The sequence below is a fragment of the Pelophylax lessonae genome (assembly GCF_965119305.1).
Source record: "Pelophylax lessonae genome assembly, chromosome: 11".
Taxonomy (NCBI): domain Eukaryota; kingdom Metazoa; phylum Chordata; class Amphibia; order Anura; family Ranidae; genus Pelophylax; species Pelophylax lessonae.
Window position 1 is genome coordinate 118,079,664 of NC_138778.1, and position 27,890 is coordinate 118,107,553.

At 42.8% G+C, this 27,890-nt stretch overlaps 1 protein-coding gene across 1 annotated transcript in view; it reads left to right on the top strand.

Moving 5' to 3' along the window:
* The window catches only part of KCNH4 (potassium voltage-gated channel subfamily H member 4), a 568,276-nt gene that overhangs the window by 315,441 nt on the left and 224,945 nt on the right, over nucleotides 1-27,890 (top strand). Inside the window, exons 2-4 of the mRNA XM_082271443.1 lie at nucleotides 9,279-9,512; nucleotides 10,327-10,458; nucleotides 11,984-12,114. Coding sequence (XP_082127569.1) covers nucleotides 9,279-9,512; nucleotides 10,327-10,458; nucleotides 11,984-12,114 — 497 coding nt within the window. The remainder of the gene's footprint in view (nucleotides 1-9,278; nucleotides 9,513-10,326; nucleotides 10,459-11,983; nucleotides 12,115-27,890) is intronic.

Below are 27,890 nucleotides of genomic sequence, written 5' to 3' on the forward strand. Positions count from 1 at the left end.
ACACTCCCCTTTCTCGGCCCGCCGGAGGCTCGCTCCCGCTGTATTCAGTCACAGCGGGAGTCGGGCCAGGGGAAGAGCAGCGGCTGAACCCTTTTTCTGTCCTTTTTTTTCGTGTCACACAGTCACCTCCCCCCCCCCCCACACACGTCAGTAAGCACCAGGCATACATTAACCCCTCCCTCTCCAATAAAATTAACCCCTTCCCTGCCAGTGTCATTTTTACAGTAACAGTGCATATATATAGCACTGATTACTGCAGTAATGTCACTGGTACCCCCAAAAGTGTCAAAAATGTCAGTCAAGGGTCCGATCTGTCCACCGCAGTGTCGCAGTCCCACAAAAAAAATCGCAGATCGCCGCCATTACGCGTTAAAATAAAACCCACCAAAAATGACAGAAACCTTTCCCTTTGTTTAGTAAACGCAATAACTTTTGCGCAAACCAATGAAAATACGCTTATTGTGAATTTTTTTACCAAACATAGGTAGCAGAAAACAAATTGGCCAAAAATTTAAAAAAATTTTGATTTTTACATTTTTTTGGGGGGGAATTTCATATAAAAAAATGTGAAAAATATTGTTATTTTTTCAAAATTTACGCTCTTTTTTTGTTTATAGCGCAAAAAATAAAAATCGCACAGGTGATCAAATACCACCAAAAGAAAGCTCTGTTTGTGGGAAAAAAAGAACGTAAATTTTGTTTGGGTATGGCGTCGCACGACCGCGCAATTGTCAGTTAAAGTCGCACAGCGCCGAATCGCAAAAAGTGGCCCAGACGTAAGACAGCAAAATCCTCTAGTGGTAAAGTGGTTAATGTGGATAAGTGAGAGTGATGATACTCTAGTGTGCCATTGTGGAGGTCATAGAGGTTGGGTCCTGGATGGATGTTACATTGCACCAATATTTGGACTGTGGTCCCTGTAAGGGAAGTATGGGATCTCAGGAAGGGAAGGGTTAAGCCCTCTCCCAGAGAGAACAGCTGTTAAGCTCCTTTCACACTATCCGTCCGTCGGACGGATTCCGTTTTTCTCAGCGGGGGATCAAGCCGCCGATCCCCCGCTGAGCAGGAGGATGACAGCTGTGTCTCCGCTCTGTGTGCGAAGACACAGCTGTCAGTTCCCCATCAATCTCTATGGGGGAAATCGAATGGGAACGGACCGTCAGCCCGTTTTCACCCGATTCGATCCGCTGGACGGATGGAAAATAGGGTTTCCATCCTTCCAGATTTGACGGATCAGATCGGATCGAATGTCAGCAGACATGTCTCCGCTGCCATCCGATGCCCCATAGGAATGCATGGGGGGGACCGTTCAGAACCGCCAAAAAAACAGACAGGCGGATCTGAACGGTCTGCCTTTGTGAAAGAGCCCTTAAAGACAGGAAGTAGTGTCAGTGGGGGTGGGAGAGTAGGAGCTGGAGATACACCTGGGAGACTGAACTGCTACAAACAAGTGTGTTTGTGTGCTACATGGTGGCTGGAGACAGGCGGCTGCTTGGGACTGCATACCTGGGGTAAATGCCCCTGCCAAAAGCCGGTATCGTATTATAATTTACCATTTATGCTGGAGTTAAGTGGACTTTTAAGTTATACCTGTTTTCTGAACTGTTTGCTGCTAGAAGCTTTATTTCTGTTGTGGAAGAAAATTAACCACTTCTTGTTTAAGTTTACCTGGCTTGTGCACGTGATCCCTTGGAGCTATCAGTCACCCCCAAATATCACACCATGCAGCTTCTATTTATTTATAGTTTCATATTCTTCTATTCTAAATTGTCTTTTGTTCACCTTGTCTGAAGAATATCCTTTAGCAATGAACATACATTCCACATTAACCACTTCAGCTCCGAAAGATATACCCCCCCTTAATGACCAGGCCATTTTTTGCTATATGGCGCTGAGTTAATTTAACTGACAATTGCGCAGTCGTGCAAAAGTGTACCTAGTTGAGCCAGAGGAGTATCCCACTCATTCCCTTATCCCATCCCCTAACTACAATAAAACAAACAAACCAAAGATGCCAGACTGGTTCTTGTCTTAGTTCTCACACCTGTGTTCACAGCTCAAATGGGCTGAGAGTGTTACCGGTAACAATGGCAGACCCACCTTAGGTTCAAGGCCTAGAAAACCTGCTACATAAGAAAAACATGGCGGTAAGCTCTAACAAGATTATATATGTGGGTAGAAATCCCGGCATGGAGCGTGGTTGTAGGTTTTACAACATGTTAACTAAATTTATCGCTGTTGATCATGCTCAATGCACTTCAGAAACCGGAAGTATCTTTTGTAATCTTTTCCGCTTCTCATTACAGTCAAAGACTACATAGTCTGGAACAGTAGACATTGGCATGGTAACCATCACCAGGGAGACAGGTAAACATTGGCAGCTCGTCAAAACCAAGGCCAGCAGCAGGGTGCAAAAAGTGGCAATCACAAGGATTGTACAGCACATAGGATAAAAAACAAAACTGAATCGGTGACATAAATGGAGTACAGTGAGAGGGGGGTGGGGGCAGTGAAAGGTGAAAATAGCCATAAACCATAAAAATAGCCATAAAAGTGACTGACGAAAACATAGAAGAAAAAATATAACAAATAAATGGTAATGACTCTAAAATATCGAAAGAAACAGCAACACACTTATTGCTGTGCAATGCCAGGCTCCTGCAGATTCTTCCTCCAGCTTCCAGTCCTTACCAAGGTGTGCACTTTTATTTGGAGAGCTGGAGGGTGGTATCTACGTACTTGCATTCCACTGAAGTCCAACTGCCGCTATCATGGAAACGTGGTGGGGGGATGTTTTGGGGTGGGGGGGAATTCTACTTGGCACCCTAAATATGTAATGTAACATGGTGCAAAGGGTGGCATTAGCCTTTAAGGCAGCAGGAAAGTTGGAATTTAGGAATCGCCTTCCTCTGGATCAACTGCGGGTATAGGATTGTGTTTATGGGATGGTATGGTTGGGATTTCTTTACTGTTTTTTGTTTCTTCTTGGTTGAGCCAGATGGGACTTTTTTCAACCTGACTAACTATGTAACTATGTAACACTTACGGTAAGACAACCGAGTCACTTTATGTAGTCTTTTAATAGGTTTACTATCTCGATATGCTAATCATCTGCTGGGCTCTGTTTATACAATTACAACCTAAGGGTATAATTGCGTGAATTTATTGAGTTATGTTTTACTAATCTAACTATAAGTGTTCTGGTAAATGAGCTTTATTAATTGTTAATCACAAGGGAGATTTTTGATTCTGGGATAACATGTTTGCAGCTGTTAGACTGTCATCAGAATATCTGCCAGAACAGTTACACTATAATTACCAGTAGCTGGCCAGTACTGAAAAATTCATTTTACGCTGATCTACTAGTTTGGGCCCTATTGAAGAAACGCATCAATAGTGATGTGAAACCAAGCAAGTTCGGCACAATCGACATTCGCCAAACACTCTAAAAAATGTGCAGCCCCCAAACAGCGTTCAAACCCCACCATGGGCGTCCGCAGAACTCTTTTCAGGGGGGGCATCATTTTAAGGTCACCCATGCTCTGTTCTTTTTCAACAATGTCATGAATTGGAGGGGCTTAGTCATTATACTTATTTTGAGTATTTATTTATAAAGAGCAAACAGCAGCATTTATTTTTAAAGCATTTGTTAACCTAAAAAAAAAAAAAAAACGGATCCTTTTCCCTTAAAGCATGTTATACAGCACAGTGCTTGTGTTGTGTAATGTGGCCCCTTCTATCACCTAAAATACCTGGCTGATCCTGCCTGACTATGTCCTCCCCTCTGTAAACTGACTACGGTATACCATGGCTGCTGAGCCCTGACACCATGGTCAGTTTACGTGCCTCCGTCATCTGCAGCCCTCCTGTCCTCCTCTCCCCCCCCCTCCCGGTCTGCTCCTGTGTCAGTGCCCGCACCCTCCCCTCCCCTCCTGCTGCTGTAGTTTCATTTAAAGTTTCATATCATGTCTACAGTCTGTTTAATAATCCTGTGTGCCCCTGTGTCTGTGTTTTATAAAAATAAGTAGTTCTGTACAAGTTTTCAGAGCCCCACTCGCCGCTCACGTGACCCACCACCTCTCTCCCCCTCCCCTCCACCTCCCCTCCCAACTAATGTTCTGCAACTTTCTTAAAGGTAAGCAACATTAAAATAGATACTCAGCAGGATATGGGCATATTAAAAATGAATCTCGCTAAATAGAAACAAGGGCAAACGAACAGCAAATAAAAATTATGCTGAACCCAATGGCAATCAGCTGCTACAGATGCAAATAAAATGTTGAGATATATGGAGATAAAAACAGAGACCGGCAAAAAAATAAAAAAATTCTCCTGTTTATAAACTTTTGTTTAATGACCTACAACAATGAAAAAATACAGTGTCTCAATAAAATACCCCAAATTATACCCATATAACAGAGAATACTCCTTGTTTTCTGTCAAGCACTGGAGCCTTATTGCCCACATTAAGCTTTATAACCACAGCTACCCATTCTCAGTTGTCCTTTGCAACAGTACTAGAGGGTTTCTACCAGTGGCGGCCGGTGTGTTGGGGGCGCAGGGGCGTCCGGCCCCCTAATCTACATGCGGGGCGCCGGACTCATGGAGTTCAATGGGGCTTTTTTTTTTTTTTTTTCCCATCACCCGATTAGAGCCAGAGGCTCTAATAGGCTTCAGGAAAGGGTAGACCCCAGGGTGACCATAGCGAATGAAAATTCGCTATTGTCACACAGATCCTCCTCCTGGCAAATCAGGAAGCGGTGGCGATACGCGCTTCCTGATTGCCCGAAAGGCAAACCCCATGTCATTGGCTGGGGAGGAGGCGGAGCCGGGAGGACTGAAGAGAAGCCGCCACGCCGGGGAACGGAAATAGAAGCCAAGAGCCGCCGCTGCTGCCCAGGCAGAAGACAGGAGACAGACACAGAGCAGGGTGTGAGGTAAGTGCACTGGTCTCGGGGTGGGGACACACTTACGCTGCTCACTCTGCATTGAAAGGGGGCATGGTGGCATCTCTGCATTGAAAGGGGGCATGGTGGCACCTCTGCATTGACAGAGGGCATGATGGCACCTCTGCGTTGACAGGGGGCATGCTGGCATCTCTGCATTGAAAGGGGGCATGCTGGCATCTCTGCATTGAAAGGGGGCATGCTGGCATCTCTGCATTGAAATGGGGCATGCTGGCATCTCTGCATTGAAAGGGGGCATGCTGGCATCTCTACATTGAAAGGGGGCTTGGTGGCATCTCTGCATTGAAAGAGGCATGATGGCATCTCTGCATTGAAAGGGGGCATGATGGCATCTCTGCATTGAAAGGTGGCACGCTGGCATCTCTGCATTGAAAGGGGGCACGCTGACATCACTGCATTGAAAGGGGGCACGGTGGTCATTGCGCATTGAAAGGGGGCATGATGGCATCTCTGCATTGAAAGGGGCATGATGGCATCTCTGCATTGAAAGGGGGCACGCTGACATCACTGCATTGAAAGGGGGCACGCTGGCATCACTGCATTGAAAGGGGGCACGCTGGTCTCTGTGCATTGAAAGGGGGCACGCTGGTCTCTGTGCATTGAAAGGTGGCACGCTGGTTTCTGTGCATTGAAAGGGGGCACGCTGGTCTCTGTGCATTGAAAGGGGGCACGCTGGTCTCTGTGCATTGAAAGGGGGCACGCTGGTCTCTGTGCATTGAAAGGGAGCACACTAGTCTCTGTACATCTCTGTACCTTAATTACTGAAGGCCCCTTTCACACTTTTGTGACCTCAAAGTCACGCAATTTTTTACAGCGTTTTTTTGCCGCAAAGTAATGCCTATTACATTTTTCTGTTTGCGCCCCCCCCCCCCCCAAAAAAAAATTTTGAGCACCAGCCGCCACTGGTTTCTACACACACCAGCTTTATACCCTCCTGTCTCTCTCCTCTCACATATTCCCCCTTTAGCAATGTTCTATTCTCCCCCTGTGCAGACATAAAGATAATACACATGTGAAGATGGCGTTTCAGCAGACAACACACTTATTCAGTCATAGCCCACAGCAAGTAAGGACTAGGAATATTTGGTAGTAGGTTGGTGCACAAGTGCAGTTGAAACAACTGGTGCATTTTCCACCATTACGTTTCCCTTTAAAAGCACCTAAAAATCATGGCAGTAATTTAAAGTTTGGATAAAAAGTTTAGCGTAGAAAGAGAAAAAAGGAGGCGCAAACACCTATTGCATTACCCTTGGACCCCTTTAATATTTTTTATTAAAAAGCCAAAAACATACTCACAGAAATGAAGAACATATATCACATAGAATGAGTCCACACATGTGGAGGTAGTCGTCCCTATCGTTGGACCGCTGACGCCTTTCGGGAGACAAGCTCCCTACTTAATAAAACTCTTAAGTAACTAAAAAGGATATTTATTTATACAGACATGTATAATAAACCTTAAAGAGTAATAGTTGAGGAGCAAGGAGCCAGAATATTTGAGAGCTATGCATCCTCCCCTAGGTCTAGTTGTGTCTTCAAGGCTTGCATGTTTGCCCAGGGGGCAGTGACCTGTGCAATTCACTCATGTGGGGCATCTCTGTGACCTGTATCCCAAATGTCAGCCCTATGTACAGTGTGCTTACCTCCACCCAGGCAACACTGAATTGCTTAAACAATCGTAGATGTCACCTATAGCTTACAGCTGCCACAGGTGAGACCTCTCAGCTGTTAACACATAAAGGTTATATATAGATTTTCCATTTGACATGAGATTTTTTAATGCTGCATCCTAACAACCTGCTCAGTGTTGTTAGATAGGATTTCTTCTAGTCAGGAATTCAACTAGAATTATAATGACCCATGAGAATCCGGCATGGCCATAGAGGTCCTAACACAAAGCTTCTTCTGTCTTAACCACTTAAGCCGCGGAGGATTTGGCTGCTAAAAGACCAGGGGGTTTTTTGCGATTTTTTACTGCGTGACTTTAACGGACAATTGCGCGGTCGTGCGACGCTGTACCTAAACTAATTTGACGTCCTTTTTTTCCCACAAACAGAGCTTTCTTTTGGTGGTATTTGATCACCTGTGCGATTTTTTTGATCATGCGCTATAAACAAAAAAAGAGCGTCAATTTTGCAAAAATAACAATATTTTTCACATTTTTTTATATGAAATTCCCCAAAAAAAAAATGTAAAAATCAAAATTTTTTTAAAATTTTCGGCCAATTTGTTTTATGCTACCTATGTTTGGTAAAAAAAATCGCAAAAAGCGTATTTTGATTGGTTTGCGCAAAAGTTATCGCGTTTACTAACAAAGGGAAAGATTTTTGTAATTTTTGGTGTTTTTTTTTTTAACGCGTAATGGCGGCGATCTGCGATTTTTTTTTTTTTTTCAGTACTGCGACATTGCGGCGGACAGATCGGACCCTTGACTGACATTTTTGACACTTTTGGGGGTACCAGTGACATTACTGCAGTAATCAGTGCTATATATATGCACTGTTACTGCAAAAATGACACTGGCAGGGAAGGGGTTAACTTTATTGAACAGGGAGGGGTTAAGTGTGTCCTAGGGGCGTGCTTCTAACTGTGCAGGGACATGGCTATTGGTGTAAAAACAAAGATCAATGGTTCTACATAGTAGAACCGTCTGATCTTCATTTTTACACAGGGAGAATGACGGGCGGCTTGTTTACATAAGCCGCTCCGCCTTTCTCCCTTCACAGGAGCGATCGTAGTGTGACTAGCGGACATCGAGTCCGCCGGTCACATGCACTGACTTGTCTGTAAACGAGCCGCGGCGGGCGCGCGCCCACCTGCAATTGGCTCGCAAATCAGTGACAGGCGAGTGACGTATCCATACGTCACTCTGCCTGGCCGGGGCTGACCGCCGCAGTATATAGTCGTGCGGCGGTCGGCAACCGGTTAATTTAAAATAGTTAGGATAGCATGCTTACTACATAAAAAATGTCAGATTGCTAAGTAGTATGAAAAAGCTAGCTATCGTTTACAATGATCTATGTTTTAGCATTGAGTTGATTTTGAAAAGAACTCCACTACAAACCATATTTTTAATTCCCTGATAATATCATATTTAAATATCGTATCTATTCTCATATGGTGAGGCCATGCTGTCTCTGCCATCTTTGAAATGTGTACATAGTTACATAGTTACATACATAGTAGGTGAGGTTGAATAAAGACAATAGTCCATCCAGTTCAACCTGTGTAGGTGTGTGTGGCCGTACTCATCTCACATACCCCTGAATGTTCTGATCCTTGAGATGTACAGTACGTCTAAGAGTCTTTTGAAAGCCACCATACTTCCCGCAGAAACCACCTCTTGTGGTAGAGAATTCCACAATCTTGTAGCCCTAACGGTAAAGAACCCCCCAGGTTGCCTGAGGTTAAAACGCTTCTCCTCTAATCGCATTGTATGCCCTCGAGTCCTCATGCAATCCCTCCGATTGAATAGCTTTTTTTCTATGCCGAGATCACCATTGAGATATTTATAAATTGCAATCATGTCCCCTCTCAGGCATCTCTTCTCCAGGAAGAATAAATCAAGCAATTGCAGACGCTCTTCATAATTAAGGTCCTCCAATCCCCTAATTTGTTTAGTTGCCCTTCTCTGGACTCTCTCCAGCTCCAACACATCCCTCCTGAGGACTGGCGACCAGAACTGGACAGAATACTCCAGATGCGGTCGGACCAGAGTTTTATAAAGTGGAAGGATTATAGTTTTATCTCTGGAATACATCCGTTTCTTTATGCATGCTAATATTCTGCTGGCTTTGGCAGCTGCCGCTTGACATTGCATGCTATTGCTTAGTCTATCCTCTACCAAGACTCCCAGATCTTTCTCCATTTTTGATTCCCCCAAGGGTTCCCCTCCTAACGTGTATTGTGTTTTTATGTTTTTAGTCCCCAAGTGCAAAACCTTACACTTCTCCACATTAAACCTCATTTGCCATGTCGTTGCCCACTCTGTTATCTTGTCCAGGTCATTCTGTAGGATATCTGCTTCATGCTGTGCAGCTATTGGCAGTGAATCTCACAATCCATTATTTTTGTGCACATGCTCAGTTACAGTTTTAAAAATAGGGCATTCTTTAGTAAGGAGGGTGGTAGTGCCATTGTTTGAATGCTTACTGAGTGACAAAGTCCCATATTTTAAGATAGATCTTAAAGGGAATTATTACACTTTTGTTTTTCAGCCACGTATAGTCAATATGCTACTACTGTTTAAATATATTTCAGTATCTCTGTAAGAAGAGGTTGTCTCATATCATTATTTCTCATTTCCGACAGACAGTAACTTTCTGCTGGCCAATGCCCAAGTCCAACATGGCTACCCTATTGTCTACTGCTCCGATGGCTTCTGTGATCTCACAGGTTTTGGCCGCACCGAGGTCATGCAGAAGAATTGCAAGTGCCGTTTTCTGTATGGGGTGGAGACCAGTGAGACCGTCTTGCAAGGCATTGAGAGAGCTCTGGAGGAGAAGCAGGAATACCAGGCTGAGGTGTGCTTCTACAAGAAAGATGGTGAGTACATACACACAGGGCTTTTTTTCTCAGACAATACGTGCAGGAACTCCCCTTTGTGAGTCACCCCTTGTCTCCGCCCCCTACCCACCTCCTGCACCATTCCTTGGTTCCACCCCCTACCAACCTCCCAAGTACTGCTCCTTTTCGAGAATACAGAACCATGTAACATTGTGGTACTAAGTAATATGTATGGAGTTTGTTAATAATGACAAGAAAAACAATCAACTAGATCACATGAAGCAAGCAACAAAGACCCCCTCAGCAACAATGAACCACTCAGAACTAAATACCCCCAACAACAAAAGATCCCCAGCAGCAATAATAGATCTACCTGCAGCCAGCACCAATAGACTTCCCAGCAGCCACCAAAAATAAACCCTCCCCCAGCAACAATGTATCACAAAATACCCCCTCTCCTAGCAACAACTGACCCCTAGCAACATAGGACCCACCCCTAGCAACAGTAGATTCCCCCACCAACAATAGACCTCCTGAGCAACAGTAGGCACCCCTCCCCACCCTGCAAAAGTAGATCTCCTCCAGCAACAATAGACCCCCCCCCCCCAGCAGCTAGCATAAATAGACCTTGAACCCTTTGCCATTAAATACAGTCAGTGTTGGAGGTGCCGGAACTGCGTTCCCCCACGTTCCCGCTGAAAAAAGCCCTGCATACACCTAACCTTTACCTCTAGGTGCCTTAAGGACATCTTTTTATTTTTCTGATTTCGTCAATGCTTGTTAAATCTCAAATACCAGCTTGTTAAAACTGACAAAGATTTGTATAGCTCATGTGTCTCTTTTTCCATGACAGGAGATCTCTTCTGGTGTTTGCTGGACATTGTGCCCATCAAAAATGAGAAAGGGGAGGTAGTGCTGTTTCTTTTCTCATTTAAAGACACCACTGAGTACAGGATGAGAGCCCTTCATACTGATAAGAAAGATGGTGAGTACAGAACCTGCTAGACCATGAGCTTATATAATGAGGAAACTCAAAGGCAACGTGCAAAAACATGCTAGTTTGTCCATAACATCCAGACCATCGTGCCATTGTTAAAGTTTTTTTTAAGTTTTATTAAACTTTCCTTGTTAAAAAAAAAAAAAACATATATTGCAGCAGACCTCAGAACTTACCATTTTTTCTGTGTGCCTTTCTTTTGAAGCTTGTCATTGCTTGCCATTCTGTTTTTTTCTTTGAAAACGCACTCTCCTCTCTTTCTATTTTTTTTGAGTGGCTAGGCTCCTTGTAGGGTCCCATTATGCCCTAACGTAGCCAGGGCCGTCTTTAATATTGATTTGACCCTGGGCAAACATTTTCTTGGGCCCTCCCAAATCCACTTATCAACTATTCTCAGGCAGTGCAGGCTCAAGGGGCAGCTGCTTTAGGCCCCACAACAATCACTGGGCCCGGGGCAGCTTCCCCTTTTGCCCTGCCTTAAAGACAGCCCTGAACGTATCCATCCTTTAATGCACAGTCATGGCTGGGAATACAGCTGATACAAGCAGTTGTGTGACCATTGTGAAATGTACACAATGCACACAAGGGAATGGTGACTGTCTGGGGCAACACAGAGCCAAAAGTGATGTCCCTGTTTCTGGGGTAAGTATTTTATGGTCCATATTGAGTCATTAATGTCTTAAGGAAAATAGCATGTCATCTACATTTGGCACTTTTATTGTGAAGGATTGCCACAGGTTTCTCATTGACCCCAGGCCATGTTTTGCCTAACCTGCGAAACTTTAGGAGTACCGTACTTCACTACCAGGCTTTTGCCAGTGCTTGCCCAGCAGCAGTAAAAATGTAGGCCAGGAGCTTAAATTAATCAATAGAGCAATCAGAGGGTTGGAGGGGCAGAAGGGCCAACTAGTTTATACTGTCCATTAAAAAGCTTCCCTATAAATCTTATAGGGAAGCTTTTTCATTGGACATTATAAACTAGTTGATAAACCCTAGTTCAAAATCTTTTGAATCTGGAGCAATCCCACCGCCTTCCTCAGAGCTAGGCATTTCCAGTTCCCAATAATATAAAATCCACTCACAAATAAGGTGCACTGCTGCAACACACTGACCCCAGTTTCCCTGGAAATTCACATGGTAACCTTACCTGTGTATGGGTCATAGACACACTCCTAAACCTTGTGGACAGCCTTCCCAGAAGAGTTGAAGCTGTTATAGCTGCCATGGGTGGGCCAACTCAATATTGGGATACTGGGATGCCATTAAAGTTAATGTGCGTGTAAAGGCAGGCATCCCAATACTTTTGGTAATATTGTGTATGTTGATAAAGTAAAACATTTCCATAGGGTGTAAAAAAAAAAAAACGAACAAAAAAAACGGGCAAGCTTGATGGACTACTCTGCCCGATTTCTGACATTACTTTTCTATGTTTCTTTGTACAGTATGTACTTTCTCACATGATAGTACAGTATATCATAAGGCAGTGTGTCTCCAAATCTTCTTCTCTTACCAGATAAACAGAAGAACCGTCGTTCTGGGGCTTCTCATTTCAGCTCGGCAAGAAGACAGAGCCGTACCATGCTGTGCCACCTTACTGGTGGCCAAGTCTCTGGGCGAAACAAGAGTGACATTAAACTTAATAATGTAAGTGCTCATATCCCAATTCACAAAAACCTAGTTATATTATTTAGAGTTTGATTGGCAGGACTCTGATTATAATTATTTAAACTCATCTAATATTAAGATGCGGACAACTTTTGGTATAGTTGCATCGTGATATATTTCTATTTTCACAGACAGCAGCAGATGTCATTAGTCCATGCAGGGCTGCTGATAGAAATCTCGGGGCCCCGTAAAGCCTACCTGGCAGGGCCCCCCTTGAATATATCAAAACAACATTTTCACTAAAAATATACTAAAACCGTTCTTAGGGGACACAAAGATAACAAAGAAGCTGTGTGAATTAGCCCTTTTTTAAATTTTACATTTTTGAAAAAAACATTTTATAATTTAAAAAGAATGTTTAAATGTTTTAAAATGATTTTATTTTACATTTTTGAATAATATTTTTTTCAATTTGTTATTTTTTTATGGGACAGGTAAGCCAGCAGCCTCCGCGGTGGACCCTGTGTCTCTCCCTGCAGCAGCTGAAAGCCGGTGGGGGAGAAATCAGTTTTCAGCTGCTGCAGAGAGCCACATAGGGCATTCTGTAATTGCCCCTCCGTCTGACCGCACTGATTCCCTCTGCTGTTTGGGCCCCCCTGTGTGCCAGAGCCCCCTACAGGAGGACTGGTGGTCCCCCCCTATCAGCAGGCCCTGAGTCTGTCTCATGTACTGTATCTATCAGTCATTACAGATGACCTTTCCCTATAACTGTCTTTTATTCCTTAGGAAATACCCCATTGACCGTACTAATTACTTTGGCTGGGTCCGTGTGATCAACAACAAGGCCTAAATAATTATAAAAACCTAACCGCTCCATACCATAGCAAGGAAATTTGGAAAAGTGAACCATATCAAAGCTTGTATATGATAACTTATAGGCCAGTGATGGTGAACCTTGGCATCCCAGATGTTTTGGAACTACATTTCCCATGATGCTTAAGCATTCTTCAGTGTAGTTGAGCATCATTGGAAATGTAGTTCCAAAACATCTGGGGTGCCAAGGTTCGCCATCACTGTTATAGGCTACAGTGGGGATCGAAAGTTTGGGCACCCCAGGTAAAAATTTGTAATAATGTGCATAAAGAAGCCAAGGAAAGATGGAAAAATCTCCAAAAGGCATCAAATTACAGATTAGATATTCTTATAATATGTCAACAAAAGTTAGATTTTATTTCCATCACTGACACTTTCAAAATGACAGAAAACAAAAAAATGGCGTCTGCAAACGTTTGGGCACCCTGCAGAGTTAATATCTTGTACTGCCCCCTTTGGCAAGTATCACAGCTTGTAAACGCTTTTTGTAGCCAGCCAAGAGTCTTTCAATTCTTGTTTGAGGTATCTTTGCCCATTCTTCCTTACAAAAGTCTTCCAGTTCTTTGAGATTTCTGGGTTGTCTGTCACGCACTGCTCTTTTAAGGTCTATCCATAGATTTTCAATTATGTTGAGGTCAGGAGATTGTGAAGGCCATGGCAAAACCTTCAGTTTACGCCTCTTGATGTAATCCCCCGTGGATTTCGAGGTGTGTTTAGGATCATTATCCATTTGTAGAAGCCATCCTCTCTTTAACTTCAACTTCAGCTTTTTCACACATTTTTTGTTTTCTGTTATTTTGAAAGTGTAAATGATGGAAATAAAATCTAACTTTTCTTGACATATTATAAGAATGTTGAATCTGTAATTTGATGCCTTTTGGAGATTTTTCCATCTTTCCTTGGCTTCTTTATGCACATTAATACAAATTTTTACCTGGGGTGCCCAAACTTTCGATCCCCACTGTATGTATCACATACTTTAATAAAAGTTCCATCACCAACTATACATACTACACCACTATACATCACTAAGTACAAAACTGTTTGGAATCTGTGCTGAGATACCAGAATCATGTAAAGTAAGATACTGTTTAATTCAAGTGATACAATTTGATGTGAAGGTATACTAATTCCCTGAATAAATTATATTGTGGATGGTAATAGTGATTAACTGAGAATTGATATCCCAGTCTTCTGAGTTAGGGGATGTACAGTATATAGTTAAAAGAGTTAATCCTTCTACATGCCATGAATGCCTTCTATAGTGAAGTTGGCATATTGTGCCAGGGAGATATAGAATTTTCAGCTAACAGCTGTTGTATTACTGGCGCTTTGCTAAATAACCTTCGGCAGATCCTATCAGTCTCTCCATTAACCTCTGCGCTATAATCTGGTCCTGCCAGTCTGCTTTGATAAGGCTGCTCTGAGCGAATACTGCAGAGACATTTGGTGCCTTTGTAGCAGTAAGATGTATCTACCGCTGGATAAAAATGAGACCTGGCCTAATCAGATTAGAGCAGAAAGTGTAACAGATAAACAGGATTATGTTACTCAATGGGCCAGATCAAAGGAGCAATCTGATTGGCCGCAAGAGGAATTCAGATCATGCTGCGGAGATAGAAAAGTGACAGGCAGATGGCAAAGTGTAAAAGCCAGAGCATGTACTTTATGGTAGAACAAAATCAACTAGAAGCACTCTGACCCATGTCATCTAAATGGTGTTTTCCCAGGGGAACATGAAACCAGAAAACCAATTACCCAATAAACAGCAATGACTGTCACAGGATTTTCACAGTGACTTGCAGCTTGATTGGTGTCGATGATCTCTGGTTATATTTATTCCTTTATTAAAAACCATCAAGTCACAATTACCACTAAACATAAAATGAAAAATTGCCTTAACTTGTAGGATGATTTTACATATACTGTATGGTAATACCTGGCTTGTTTTATATATTTACATTTGCTGGAAAGCTTAGCATAGCCTAGTTTCCAATGTTTTGTTGCTTTTAGGCGGAAAGATTTAGTTTACAGGATTACTGAACACTAGGGATGAGCTTCAGGTTAAGGTTAAACTTGAGTTGAAGGCAAACCAAGTCATTCACAACTCAGTAAAATATACCAACCAATTACCAATAATTGGTGAACCAATGCGCTAACCACTAGGAGAGTGGATGACAGGTGTAAAAAACTGTGCAATAAGACTTAATAGCGGTCAATTTATGCAGTGTCACCACTTGCAATAATATAGTGTAAAAATATATAATCAATATATATGTAAAATCAGCGCTAAGAAATACACAGATAATAGTAAATCAAAGTGATATGGTAATGGTGCATAAAATCAATGCAAGTAGATGAAAAAATAAATCATAAAATAATCCATAAATACGCAGATATATCAATATATTAGAATTCTTCTTCCCCAAAATCTTCAGTAAGTGCTCAGGCCACTTAAAGGTGGCTGGTGCTTCCCCAGGAAAGTGAGTGACCGCAGTGTCACAGATGCCTGGTTAAATCTTATTTGAGGTGAGCACCCACTCACAAGGGGGGGCACGGCTGATATTTGATCTGTGACACTCCGGTCACTCACTTTTCTGGGGAAGCACCAGCCACCTTTAAGTGGCCTGAGCACTTACTGAAGATTTTGGTTATCTGCACTTTTCACAAAGACTGCTATATAAACCTATTGTTTTTATTTTCTTAATTATTTATGGTTTGGTGAATATCATCACTGGGATTAGTACGTTGAGGACTTTCCAGACACTTTTTTGCACTTTGCACTTTTTTGGCTGTCAACATCGATTTTTATTGATGAATTATTGTCTAATATATTTTTATATACACTTGAAAATATTTTACATGATCATGTTTTATCCATATTTTATACACTAGATATATAATTTTTTATTCTTTGTCACCGATGTGAACCACTCCAAAACAGAGATTTCAACACTGAGTGCAGTGGCTGCTCACCTCAATAAAGGCAAAATTATCTGTAATGACTGATAGATACAGTACATGAGCCATGGACTCAGGGCCTGCCGATAGGGGGGGGGACCACCAGTCCTCCTGTAGGGGGCCCAGCATGCAGGGGGGGGCCCCAACAGCAGCGGGAATCAGTGCAGTCAGATTACAGGATGCCCTGTGCGGCTCTCTGCAGCAGATAAAAACCGATTTCTTTCCCGCCTGCTTTCAGCTGCTGCAGGGAGAGACACAGACACAGGGCCCACCATGGAAGCTGCTAGCTTACCTGTCCCGTAAAAAAAATAACAAATTGTAAAAAATATTATTTAAAATAATGTAAAATATATGACACTGGCTCCACTAGCATTGGCTTTGCACATCTCCTTCACTCATGTAAAAGTGATAAAGTCACGTTTATCCTTGATAAAGTCACGTTTTGTAGTGACGCAACGCGTCAGGGGGGAGCCGGGTGACTTCACTTCCGTTCTACGGCCGTGACTGGAAGTTCGGAAAATAACACGCCGCTGAGTGCGGGGACCAAGCGGTCCACTTCTCTGTGCATCTCTTCATACTGTACTCTTTCATCTTATTTTTGCATGAGTGAAGGAGATGTGCATAGTCAATGCTAGTGGAGCCAGTTTCATTATTGGAACGTGACAGAGGATCCCTTTACATATGCTGAAGCGCTCTATTTTGCCATTATTGAGGTGAGCAGCCACTGCACTCAGTGTTGGATTCTCTGTTTTGGAGTGGTTCACATCAGTGACACTGTGTGATTGCTTGACATCATGGTTTTGGATTACCACCGAATATATATGTGTTTCCTCTGCACAATCACATGGACTTCCTGCATTGAACTTTATTTTAATGATTACCATTCCTTTGTATGAACTATAATGAATCTTTTAACCATTTATCATATTATGAATGGATTCTCACATGATTGTTTAAATTAGCACTTTCCTATCCACATTTTGAAATGATATCTTTGGAGCACTAGTCACTATAATTTTATTATATTGATATATCTGCGTATTTATGGATTATTTTATGATTTATTTTTTCACCTACTTGCATTGATTTTGTGCACCATTACCATATCACTTTGATTTACTATTATCTGTGTATTTCTTAGCGCTGATTTTACATATGTACTGATTATATATTTTTACACAATTACCAATAATGCCCTTCCTGGGCATTGAATTGTGGTCTGGTGGCTTGGATGGGCCAGTAATGAGTGTTTTGTTATGTCAACCCCCTCCCTATCTAAGTTTGGGTTCACAGCAGCCATTTTTCTCTGTGTTTGTAGACTTTGGGGTAGATATGGAAAGCTGCCAGAGTGTTTTTTAACAAGGTTTGGTGCCTCAAACCAAGGGGGTGGGATTTTATGGGCTCAGTAAAACAAATAGAATTAAATATTTGCAATTTATTTGAAAAAAATGCATAAGTGGTAAATAACAATACTTGGTTGTGTGTACGGGTTATAGATCCATAAGTGATAGTGAAATTAGATAAGAAGAAGTGACAAGGTGATTCGGTGACAAAAAAATATCTCTCTGTCAGTCCTTGCTTGTGCATACAGCATGGAATCTGTTGAGAGAGGATATCTTGGGTTTCCTACGCGTTTCGGCATATATACAATACACTGCCTTTGTCAAGGAAAAATTGTCCACCATATTTGTAACATATATGTCTGTTCCTGGAACCTTGCGTCTGATCTCCTAAGTTTATCACACAGGAATTGAGAAGGATGCTGCCTAAAAAGTATGATTGCTTAGTCGCACCAGTAGGGGGTGAGTCCCGGTGGTTTCTGGTCTTCCAATGATTGTAGTAACTAATATGCACCAGTAGGGGGTAGTCCCGTTCAGTATTCTGGTTTTGCCTGTTGGTGATAGAGTAGTCAAAGCTGGGTGTTCAGAGGCAGCGGGTCCCGGGCATCCATCACGTTCCCTCTGCTGCTGATACTGCTTGTGGGTATTGTTGGCTGGTAATGCTGGTGGTTACTGCTGACTGGTACTGCTGTCGGGTACTGCTGGTAATGCTGATGGGTACAGCAGGCTGGCATTGCTGGTGGGTACTGCTGGCTGGTACTGCTGGCGGGTTCTGCTAGTGGGTACTGCTAATGGGTACTGCTGGTGGGTATTTATGGCTGGTTCCTGACCCACCATCCCCAAGCTTTAGTGTGACAGGAGCCAGTGTAAGAGGAAGCATGCAGCTGCAGGAAAAAGCAGAGCCGATGCCTCCTGTACCGCTCCTGTCACAGGCAGAGTACATTTGGCATCACTATACAGCTATAAGCTTCCTCTAGTGGGGGCTCAGTTCTTCACACTGATGCAAGAGGATGGCAAGTCCCCCTTGCAGTTATTATTATTTGATGTTTTGATATGGCTTGCTACTTTTTTATTTTAGTTAGGTTTAAAATAGAAAAATATATACAGTATAGCATACTGTATGCTTTCACCAAGGCACACATGTGATCATATACACAGTACTGTGTTTAAAGCCCCGTACACATGTACCGATTGTCAGCTGTAAATATTCGGCCGACGACCGATCCGCCGATTGTAGGCTTGTTAGTATGAAGCTTCCGACAGCCGACAGCGCACTTTCGGCCGAAAAGAATCTGTCGTGTAGACATTAAAATTTTTGTTGGCCAACACCAGAACGGCCGATTGTTCGCCAGTCAGTACAGAATTCGGCCGACAATCAGCAGATTTGCAAGACTGGGCATGCTCAGAAAAGAAAAAACACTCGGAAAGTTATCCATCACATGACATCACTTCTGCAGTCGGCTGTTGTTGGCCGTCAAAATTCGTGTGCAGTCTTTTGCAGTTTTCAACAGACACGACAGCCCTGGACAAAAGACGGCCGATCGTTCGGCCGACGATCGGTACGTGTGTACGGGGCTTTAGGCAGGTATGAGAAATGCTGAAAATTAAGAATGCTTTCAGAAATAGAAGTGTTAGGCTCCATTCACACTACCGCAACTTGTCAGGCGACTTGTCAGCCTGACAAGTCGCGGTCCGTCGCGGTCCATTGACTGCTTCAGGACCCGTTCTAATAGGAGCGACACAAGTCACTCCGACTTAGAAAAAGGGTCCTGTACTACTTCGGGGCTACCTCGGAGCGACTTGCATAGACATTCATTATATGAAATCCATGCAAGTCGCGCCGAAGTCACGGTGCACGGGACTTCACAGGTCGCCCCCGAAGTCGTGCAGGAGTCCTGCCGCTTCAGTGTGAATGCGGTCTTAAAAGTTTATTTTTATCAATTAACAAAACAGAAAGTAAATGAATAGAAGAAAAATCCAAATAAAAGCAATATTTGATGTGACCACCCTTTGCCTTTAAAACAGCATCAATTCTTCTAGGTACATTTGCACACAATTTCTGAAAGAACTCGGCAGGTCAGTTGTTCTAAACATCTTGGAGAACTAACCAGAGATCTTCTGTGGATGTAGGCTTCCTCAAATCATTCTGTGTCTTTATGTAATATCACAAGTCATTTTATTAAATTAAAAACATGCCATACATTATACTCACAAACATATGCTAAAGGTAAGAATAGGAAAGGTTTCTTTCTTTAATCCGGAGACCTCCAGAAAAGAAGTGTTATTCAGTACAGCAGGAGGACTCGAAGGAGTTCGTAGTGATAGGGCTAGGGCTAGTAATAGTGATACAGCCTTAGCCCTATCACTGCGGACACCTTACTGAATAACACTTCTTTTCTGGAGGTCTCCAGATTGCAGAAAGAAACCTTTCCTATTCTTACCTTTAGCATATGTCTGTGAGTATAATGTATGGCATGTTTTTAATTTAATAAAATGACTTGTGATATTGCACTAGATCGTGCGCCCTTCTCTTGTTTTCTATGCTTTCAGTTGATATGCATACCCATCATCCTGAGAGGGCAGCAAGATCCTAGAAGTCAACATAACAGCTGTCTCTTTAATACAGCACTCGAGCACAGAAGATTACAGTATATCTGTCTCTTTATGTAATGCCAGACAGACTTGATGATGTTGAGATCAGGGCACTGTGGGGGGCCAAACCATCACTTCAGGACTCCTTGTTCTTCTTTATGCTGAAGATAGTTCTTAATGACATTGGCTGTTCTTTTTTAGGTTGTTGTCCTTCTGCAGAATAAATGTGGGGCCAATCACATGCCTTCCTGATGGTATGGCATGATGGATAAGTGTCTTCCTGTGTTTCTCAGCATTGGGGTCACCAAATCTCCAACTCCATTTTCAGAAATGCAATCTCAAACTTGCAAGGAACATTCACCATGCTTTACTGTTGCCTGCAGACACTTATTATTGTACCGCTCTCCAGCCCTTCGGTGAACTAACTCCCTTTTGCTACAGCCAAATATTTCAAATTTGGACTCATCAGTCCAGAGCACCTGCTGCCATTTTTCTACACCCTAGTTCCTAAGTTTTTGTGTATAATTGAGGCGCTTAGCCTTGTTTTTATGTTTGAAGTATAACTTTTTGGCTGCAATCAAAAAGACCAAATAGATGAATTTTTGCTAGGAAAAAAAAATAATTTTTTTTAAAGGGTCATTTTATTAAGTTTCAAGAAGAAAAGGTAACATAGTAAACACAACAGTACAGCATTTTAAACAAAAAAGATTCAATACAGCATTGAATTACAGCAAAAAGGTTCACGATAGTACATGTAAGTGCAGTGTACACAAGTAGTAAAAAGATTAAATGACATTCAGAACACTTTAATCATTCTTTACATAGACAAGAAAAACCCCAACCAGAAGAAAACTAAACTAAACCAAACCACAATGCTGGAAATAAAAGTAAAAACCTCGAATTTGTGTCTACAAGGAGTGTTTCATATTAACCAAAAGTCAGCATGGATGAATGAAAGACAGAAGTTGTCAGATAAATCTGATTTCTTTTTATGAGGAGGGAAGTAAAACCAGAGGGGTGGCTGTGGACGTGGTTTACTTGGATTTTGCAAAAGTGTTTGACACAGTTCCCCACACACGGCTAATGTGTAAGGTAAAGTCTACAGGTTTGGAAAAATCTGTTTGTAAATAGATAGAAAACTGGCAAAAAATCGTATTCAGACAGTAGTGGTTATTGATTCTTACTCTAAATGGTCTAGGGCGGTGGTCTCCAAACTGTGGCCTGGGGGGCCTGGATGCGGCCCTTTTCTAGACTTTATCCGACCCTTGGGGCACTATTCCTTCCACTGACACCAATAATGGGACACTATTTCTCCCACTGACCCCAATGATGGGGCACTATTCCTCCACCTGACACCAATGATGGGACACTATTCCTCCCACTGACATTAATGATGGGACACTATTCCTCCCATTTCATTTTTTTAATTTATAACATTGACGTCAATGATGGGGCACTAGTCCCCCCATTGACACCAATTATAGGGCACTATTCCCCCCCTTGACACCAATGATAGGGCACTATTCCTCCCATTGACACCAATGATGGGGCACTATTCCTTCACCTGACACCAATGATGGGGCACTATTCCTCCTCCTTATACCAAAGATGAGGCAATGTTTACTCCCACTGATTTCATGACATTTGCTACTTCCGCTGGCCACACTCCAGCAGCTAGGGTGTCGGTAGTCTTGCTTAGGGCCACATAGGTGACAGGATCAGAGAGTGGACTCTGCGGATTCAGCAACTACATTCAGAGTCCCACCTCCTCCACCTGCCAAGCTGTGCCTGCCTCCTACGCTGACCTCATGCAGGCCTACTCTGCCTCCTCCGCTATGCCCTCCTCATAGGCTGAGCTGCTGCTGACCTCCTATGCAGCAGCCGCGATGGATGTCCTGCACAACTGCTGCTTTCTCTGCAGTCAGTAGTGCCCCATCACTGTGTAGGACCCCTTGTGTTCCCTGGCCAGGCTAACGGGGGAAGTCAGCAGACCGTGGCTGCCCCCCCCTAGGCAGTAGTGCATCCTAGGCAGCAGTCTAGTTCGCCTAGCGGGAGCATCGGCCCTGCATAAGCTAAATAATAGCATGCAAAGCCAAGCTGGTGTTTCCAAAGCCAGCAAAATCCTTTCTTGTATTAAGAGGTATAGACTCCAGAAAGAGAGAGAGATCATTTTGCCCCTATACAAATCATTGGTAAGACCTCATCCGGAATATGCAGTTCAGTTTTGGGCACCAGTTCTCAAAAAGGATATCGGGGAACTGAATAAAGTGCAGAGAAGGGCAACCAAACTGATAAGAGGCATGGAGGCGCTCAGCTATGAGGAAAGATTACAGGAACTGAATTTATTCTCTATTGAGAAGAGATTAAGGGGGATATGATCAGCATGTAAAAACACGTAAATTGGTAAAAATAAATAACTCAAGTATATATTTTTGAAAGCATTCTTACCTCTTTTTATTGGGTTTGTAATGGTGCTGGTGGCTGAGCCTGACGTGCAGAGGTAGCCTCGTGGGATTTGGTACAACAGGAACACGGACGGGTCACACTGGTGGTAGACACGGGCTAGCCTGAGGTGCGGAGTCTAAGTGCTAGCTGGTTTTCACTAGAGCCCCTGATGGTGGGGATAGACTGCGCTGCAAGTTAACAACAGGTCGCGATCCCCAGGGTTGCCCCACCAGGAGGTGAACACGTCCAGAATCGGAAGCAGATAAGCCGACAAGGATAAGGCAGGAGAGTGGTCACAGGAACGAGCCAAGGTCAGGGCGGGCAGCAAGCAGACGAAGTAGTGGACAAGCCGGGAGGTCGATCAGGAAGTCAACAGGAAACAGCAGGTTCAGGATCAGGAAGTACAGGTAAAGCTGCAGACAAGACAGCAATGGCTCAGTGCTGCTGTGGTGTTTAAATAGGCCAGCCTTTTGCCAATTAGTGCAATTAGTCTGCACTAAGTTAACTCTTAACTGGCAGATTCATGACAGCACTTCAGTGTACACAGGGAGTGTTCCTAACATTGCCCCCCCCCTTAAGGGCAACCTCCGGGTGCCCAATAGGTTTTTCTTTTGTGGGTGACTGCGAAAGAAAGCATAGATCAGTTCTTTAGCATGGATATTCCGTTCCGGTTCCCAGGAATTTTCTTCCACGCCGTAACCTTTCCACTTTATGAGAAACTGTAATTGACCTCTCCTCCTCCTGCAATCCAAAATAGCCTCCACCTCATATTCTTCCTCCCCATCGACAATCACAGGTTCGGGTGGTTCCGAGCTTCTGCCCAAGAAGGAGTTAGGGACTGTAGGTTTTAACAAGGAGACATGAAACACCGGATGAATTCTAAGAGAATCAGGTAAGTGTAATTCACACGAGACCTCGTTGAGTTTCCTCTTGACCGGAAAGGGTCCAATAAACTTGGGTGCCAATTTCTTTGAGGGACAGGCTAGGCGGAGGTTGCATGTAGATAGCCATACTTGGTTACCTGGTTGAAGGATTAGTTCCCCTCTCCTCTTCCTGTCAAAAATCTTTTTAGAGGTTGCTTGTGCCCTTATTATAGCATCCTGCAGCAGTTTACAATTGCGGTTGAGGAAACTAATGATATCCTGTACTGCTGGAACTGTGGGTTCAGCGGGAACGTCCGGTAAGAAGGACGGATGGAAACCGTAGTTAACTCTTAACTGGCAGATTCATGACAGCACTTCAGTGTACACAGGGAGTGTTCCTAACAGGGTTGTTTGAGTGAGACTTTCAATTCCTTTGACACCTCCATGCCCACCTTTTCTATTAGCTATCAATAGCCTCCCTCCACATTTTCAGAGGAGTTGAGGGATGCAGTTGACAAATCTTTTTTTCATCAAAGAACCATGGACAGAAAACTCCAAGAGAACTCCTTGTTGCCATTATCACCAGTGTTATCATACAAGAAACCTTGTTTTACCTTTTGCATATGGACAGGGTGGTGTTTAGGCCCAGGACCTTTTTTTTTTTTAGGTAATGCCCAGGTTGCTTTGTCGTCCCTGCTTGTAATTGCTTCAATATGGCAGGAACAGTCTCGTAATGAACTCCCTGTTGCCATTATCATCTCTGTGAGGCCGGTGTCTGAGCTGGCAGCTATATCATACAAGGAACCTTGTTTTAACTTATGGACAAGGTGCTGTTTAGACCTGGGGCAACCCAAGCAAGATAATGCTTGGGTTGCCCGGCTTGCATTGCTGTTTCTGACTGTAATTGCTTCAACATGGCAGGGACAGTCTTGTAATGGAAAGAAAAAGATAAATTAAATAAATATACACAAAAATAGAAAAAAAGTATTTGTCCCCTTTTTGTTTTGTTTTTTTGCATATTTGTCTCACCTAAATGATCCAGATCATCAAACAAATTTTAATTAGGTTTCTTCACAGTAAGAGCTGTGAAAATGTGGAATAGACTCCCTCCAGAAGTGGTTCTGGCTAGCTCACTAGATTGCTTTAAAAAAAAAAAAAAAAAGCCTGGATTCTTTCCTAGGAGTACATAATATAAATGGGTACTAATATTTATAGGTAAAGTTGATCCAGGGAATATCTGATTGCCTCTCAGGGGATCAGGAAGGAATTTTTTCCCCTGCTGGAGCAAATTGGATCATGCTTTGCTGGGGTTTTTCGCCTTCCTCTGAATCAAAAGCAGGTATAGGATTCTGTATATGGGATTGTATGGTTGGGTTTACTTTACTGTTTTTTGTTTTTTATTGGTTGAGCCAGATGGACTTGTGTCTTTTTTTTAACCTGACTAACTATGTAACTATGTAATATTACACAAAGACAACCTGAGTAAATACAAAATGTAGTTTTTAAATGATGATTTCATTTAACCACTTCCGGACCACCCGTCGCAGTTTTACGTCGGTACGCCGTGGGATCACTTTTATTAGCGGCCGGAAAGGTGCCCCCCTCCCGCTGCTTCCTGGTCATTTTACCGGCTTACCGGAGTGGTCGGTAGCGGGAAAACTATCTGATCCATCCATGTCCCAGGCAGGAAGTCGAGTGAGGTTAAGATGGCCCCCACTCGAATCTTTGGCCTTGGAGGACTGGAGCAACGTCATACGTCGCTTCCTCCCAACGGCCTTAAAGAGCCCATTTTTTTTCTTGCTGAAAAAAAAAAAATACTTTTTTTTTGCTTTTAAAGGTAGATGTGAGATGTGAGGTCTTTTTGACCCCAGATCTCACATTTAAGCGGCAGCCCTCTGCTTCCAGTAAAGACGTTGATCCTCTGGCAGGAGGCAGGTGTATGGAATTGATGTGCCTGAATTTCACGATTGTTTGTGAGTAGCTGATTTTAATTTTTATCTAAATAAACTCGCTGAGGATAATGCGCTAGGCTGGTGCGCCCTCTTTTTTGCTTTGTATTTTCACATTTAAGCGGACCTGTCATGCTTATTTCTATTACAAGGGATGTTTACATTTCTTGTAAAAGGGATAATAGTGATCCAATTTTTTTTTTTTTTTTAAAGGGAAAGTGTAAAAATAAAAAAATTAAGGTAAAATAAATAGGGAAAAAAATGTTTTTTAAAGTGCCCTGTCCCTCTGAGCTTGAACCCAGAAGCGAACGCATACGCAAGTCACGCCCACATATGTAAACGGTGTTCAAACCACACATGTGATGTATTGTCGCAATCGATACAGCAAGAGCAATAATTCTAGCTATAGACCTCCTCTGTAAGTCTCAACTGGTAAGCTGTAGAAAGTTTTAAGTACCAATGTTTGTCGCTATTCCATGAGTGTGCGCAATTTTTAGGAAATGGGGAGAGAAGATGGCCAACAAGTTAGAGGGGCTTTTAAACTAGGTGATGGGGGAAGGGTACAGATGTAGAATTAGCCAGCAGGGAGCAAGGTTCAGCGGGCACAAATGGGGACATTAGCGGTAGGGTGTTCAGAGTTCCTAAACCCAAGGTGGGTATGGGGAAAAAATCGCAAGAGCAGCCTAAAAACAACATCAAATGAGGATATAGTATGCATCCGGACAAAATTACGAGGTTTGTATACCAATGCTAGAAGCCTGGCCAACAAGATGGCAGAGCTGGAGCTGTTGACATATGAGGAGGACTTAGATTTTGTGGGGATTTCAGAGACTTGGTTTGACAGCTGTTGGCTGGCGACCATTCAGGGGTATTCCCTTTATCACAGATATAGAGAAGGTAGAAAAGGGGGAGGGGTATGTCTGTATATTAAGAACAGTGTACAGGTAAATATGAGGGACGATATTAATGGAGCTATGGATGAGGTAGAATCCCAATGGGTAGAACTTCAAAGGGAAGGCACTATGGGGAAAGTAATATTGGGCGAATGCTATAGGCCCCCCAACCAGAGGGAGGAGGGGGAGGCGGACCTCCTATCACAGCTTGGAATGGCAGCAAGGATGGGAAATGTAATTATAATTATCCAGATATAGACTGGGCAGAAGGAACTGCGCATTCATCCAAGGCTCGGCAGTTCCTAAATGTTTTGCAAGACAATTTCATGGGTCAAATGGGAAACGCACTGACAAGAAACAATGCGATACTAGACCTACTGATTACCAACAATACGGACCTGATCACGAATATAGAAATACGGGGCAACTTAGGAAACAGTGACCATAGGTCAATTAGTTTCAGTGTGAATCATAGTAACAGGAAACACCAGGGTAATAAAGGGACACTGAATTTCAAAAGAGCTAACTTCCCTAAACTGCACTCTTTGCTAGACAATATCAATTGGGATAGAACCCTGGGAACAAAGAACACGGAGGAAAAATGGGAGTGCTTCAAGAGCATACTAAACAAAGGTATTGGCCAGTGCATTCCAAAGGGGAATACATTTAAAAGAGCTAAAATAAACCCTGGGTGGCTAAACGCCAAACATAAAAATGCATATTAATACTAAAGAAAAAGCCTTCAAAAAATACAAGGCTGAGGGGTCATTGGCAGCATTCCAACATTACAAAGAGTGCAATAAGAAATGTAAAGGCTTAATCAAAGCAGCTAAAATAGAACATGAGAGATATATAGCGGAAATTAGTAAAAACCCCAAGAAATTCTTTAAGTATTCAAATAGTAAGAAAGCGAGCCCAGAACATATTGGCCCCATAAAAGATGATGAAGGGAATCTGGCCACAGAGGACAGAGAGAAGGCGAAAGTGTTAAATAATTTCTTCTCTTCAGTCTCCACAAAAGAATTGGGGGCCTACACTAACCCAGCTTGTAATGATAAAATAAATAATACACCTCAGGAAGTACCCCCATGGTTAACAGAAGATAGATCACTGGGACCAGATAGCTTACACCCGAGGGTTCTTAAAGAACTCAGCCAGGTGATAGCCAGGTCATTTATTCTTTTTTTTTTTTTTAATCAAAAGAAAAGTTTATTAAGATAATGCACATAAATACACTTTATGGTACACACAGTCAGCGAAACGTTGCTATTCATACAAAGAAATACAGATCTCAGCCGGATGGTAATAACACGACATTAGGCTAGAGTCTGCCCTGATGTCCAGGGCACTGCGGCATAGTCAACATAGCAAAGAGTTAAATCAACATAACAAAAAAGAAGAGGCAAAAAGAGAGCACCCTGGATTCCCCTCCAGCGAGTGAGGCATACCCTCTGTCATCCCTGGTGGTTAACCACTTAAGCCCCGGAAGATTTTACCCCCATTCCGACCAGGGGGTATTTTGCGATTCGGCACTGCGTGATTTTAACGGACAATTGCGCGGTCGTGCGACGCTGTACCTAAACAAATTTGGCGTCCTTTTTTTCCCACAAACAGAGCTTTCTTTTGGTGGTATTTGATCACCTGTGCGATTTTTTTGATCACGCGCTATAAACAAAAAAAGAGCGTCAATTTTGCAAAAATAGCAATATTTTTCACATTTTTTTATATGAAATTCCCCCCCAAAAAAATGTAAAAATCAAAATTTTTTAACATTTTCGGCCAATTTGTTTTATGCTACCTATGTTTGGTAAAAAAAATCGCAAAAAGGGTATTTTGATTGGTTTGCGCAAAAGTTATCGCGTTTACTAACAAAGGGAAAGATTTTTGTCATTTTTGTTG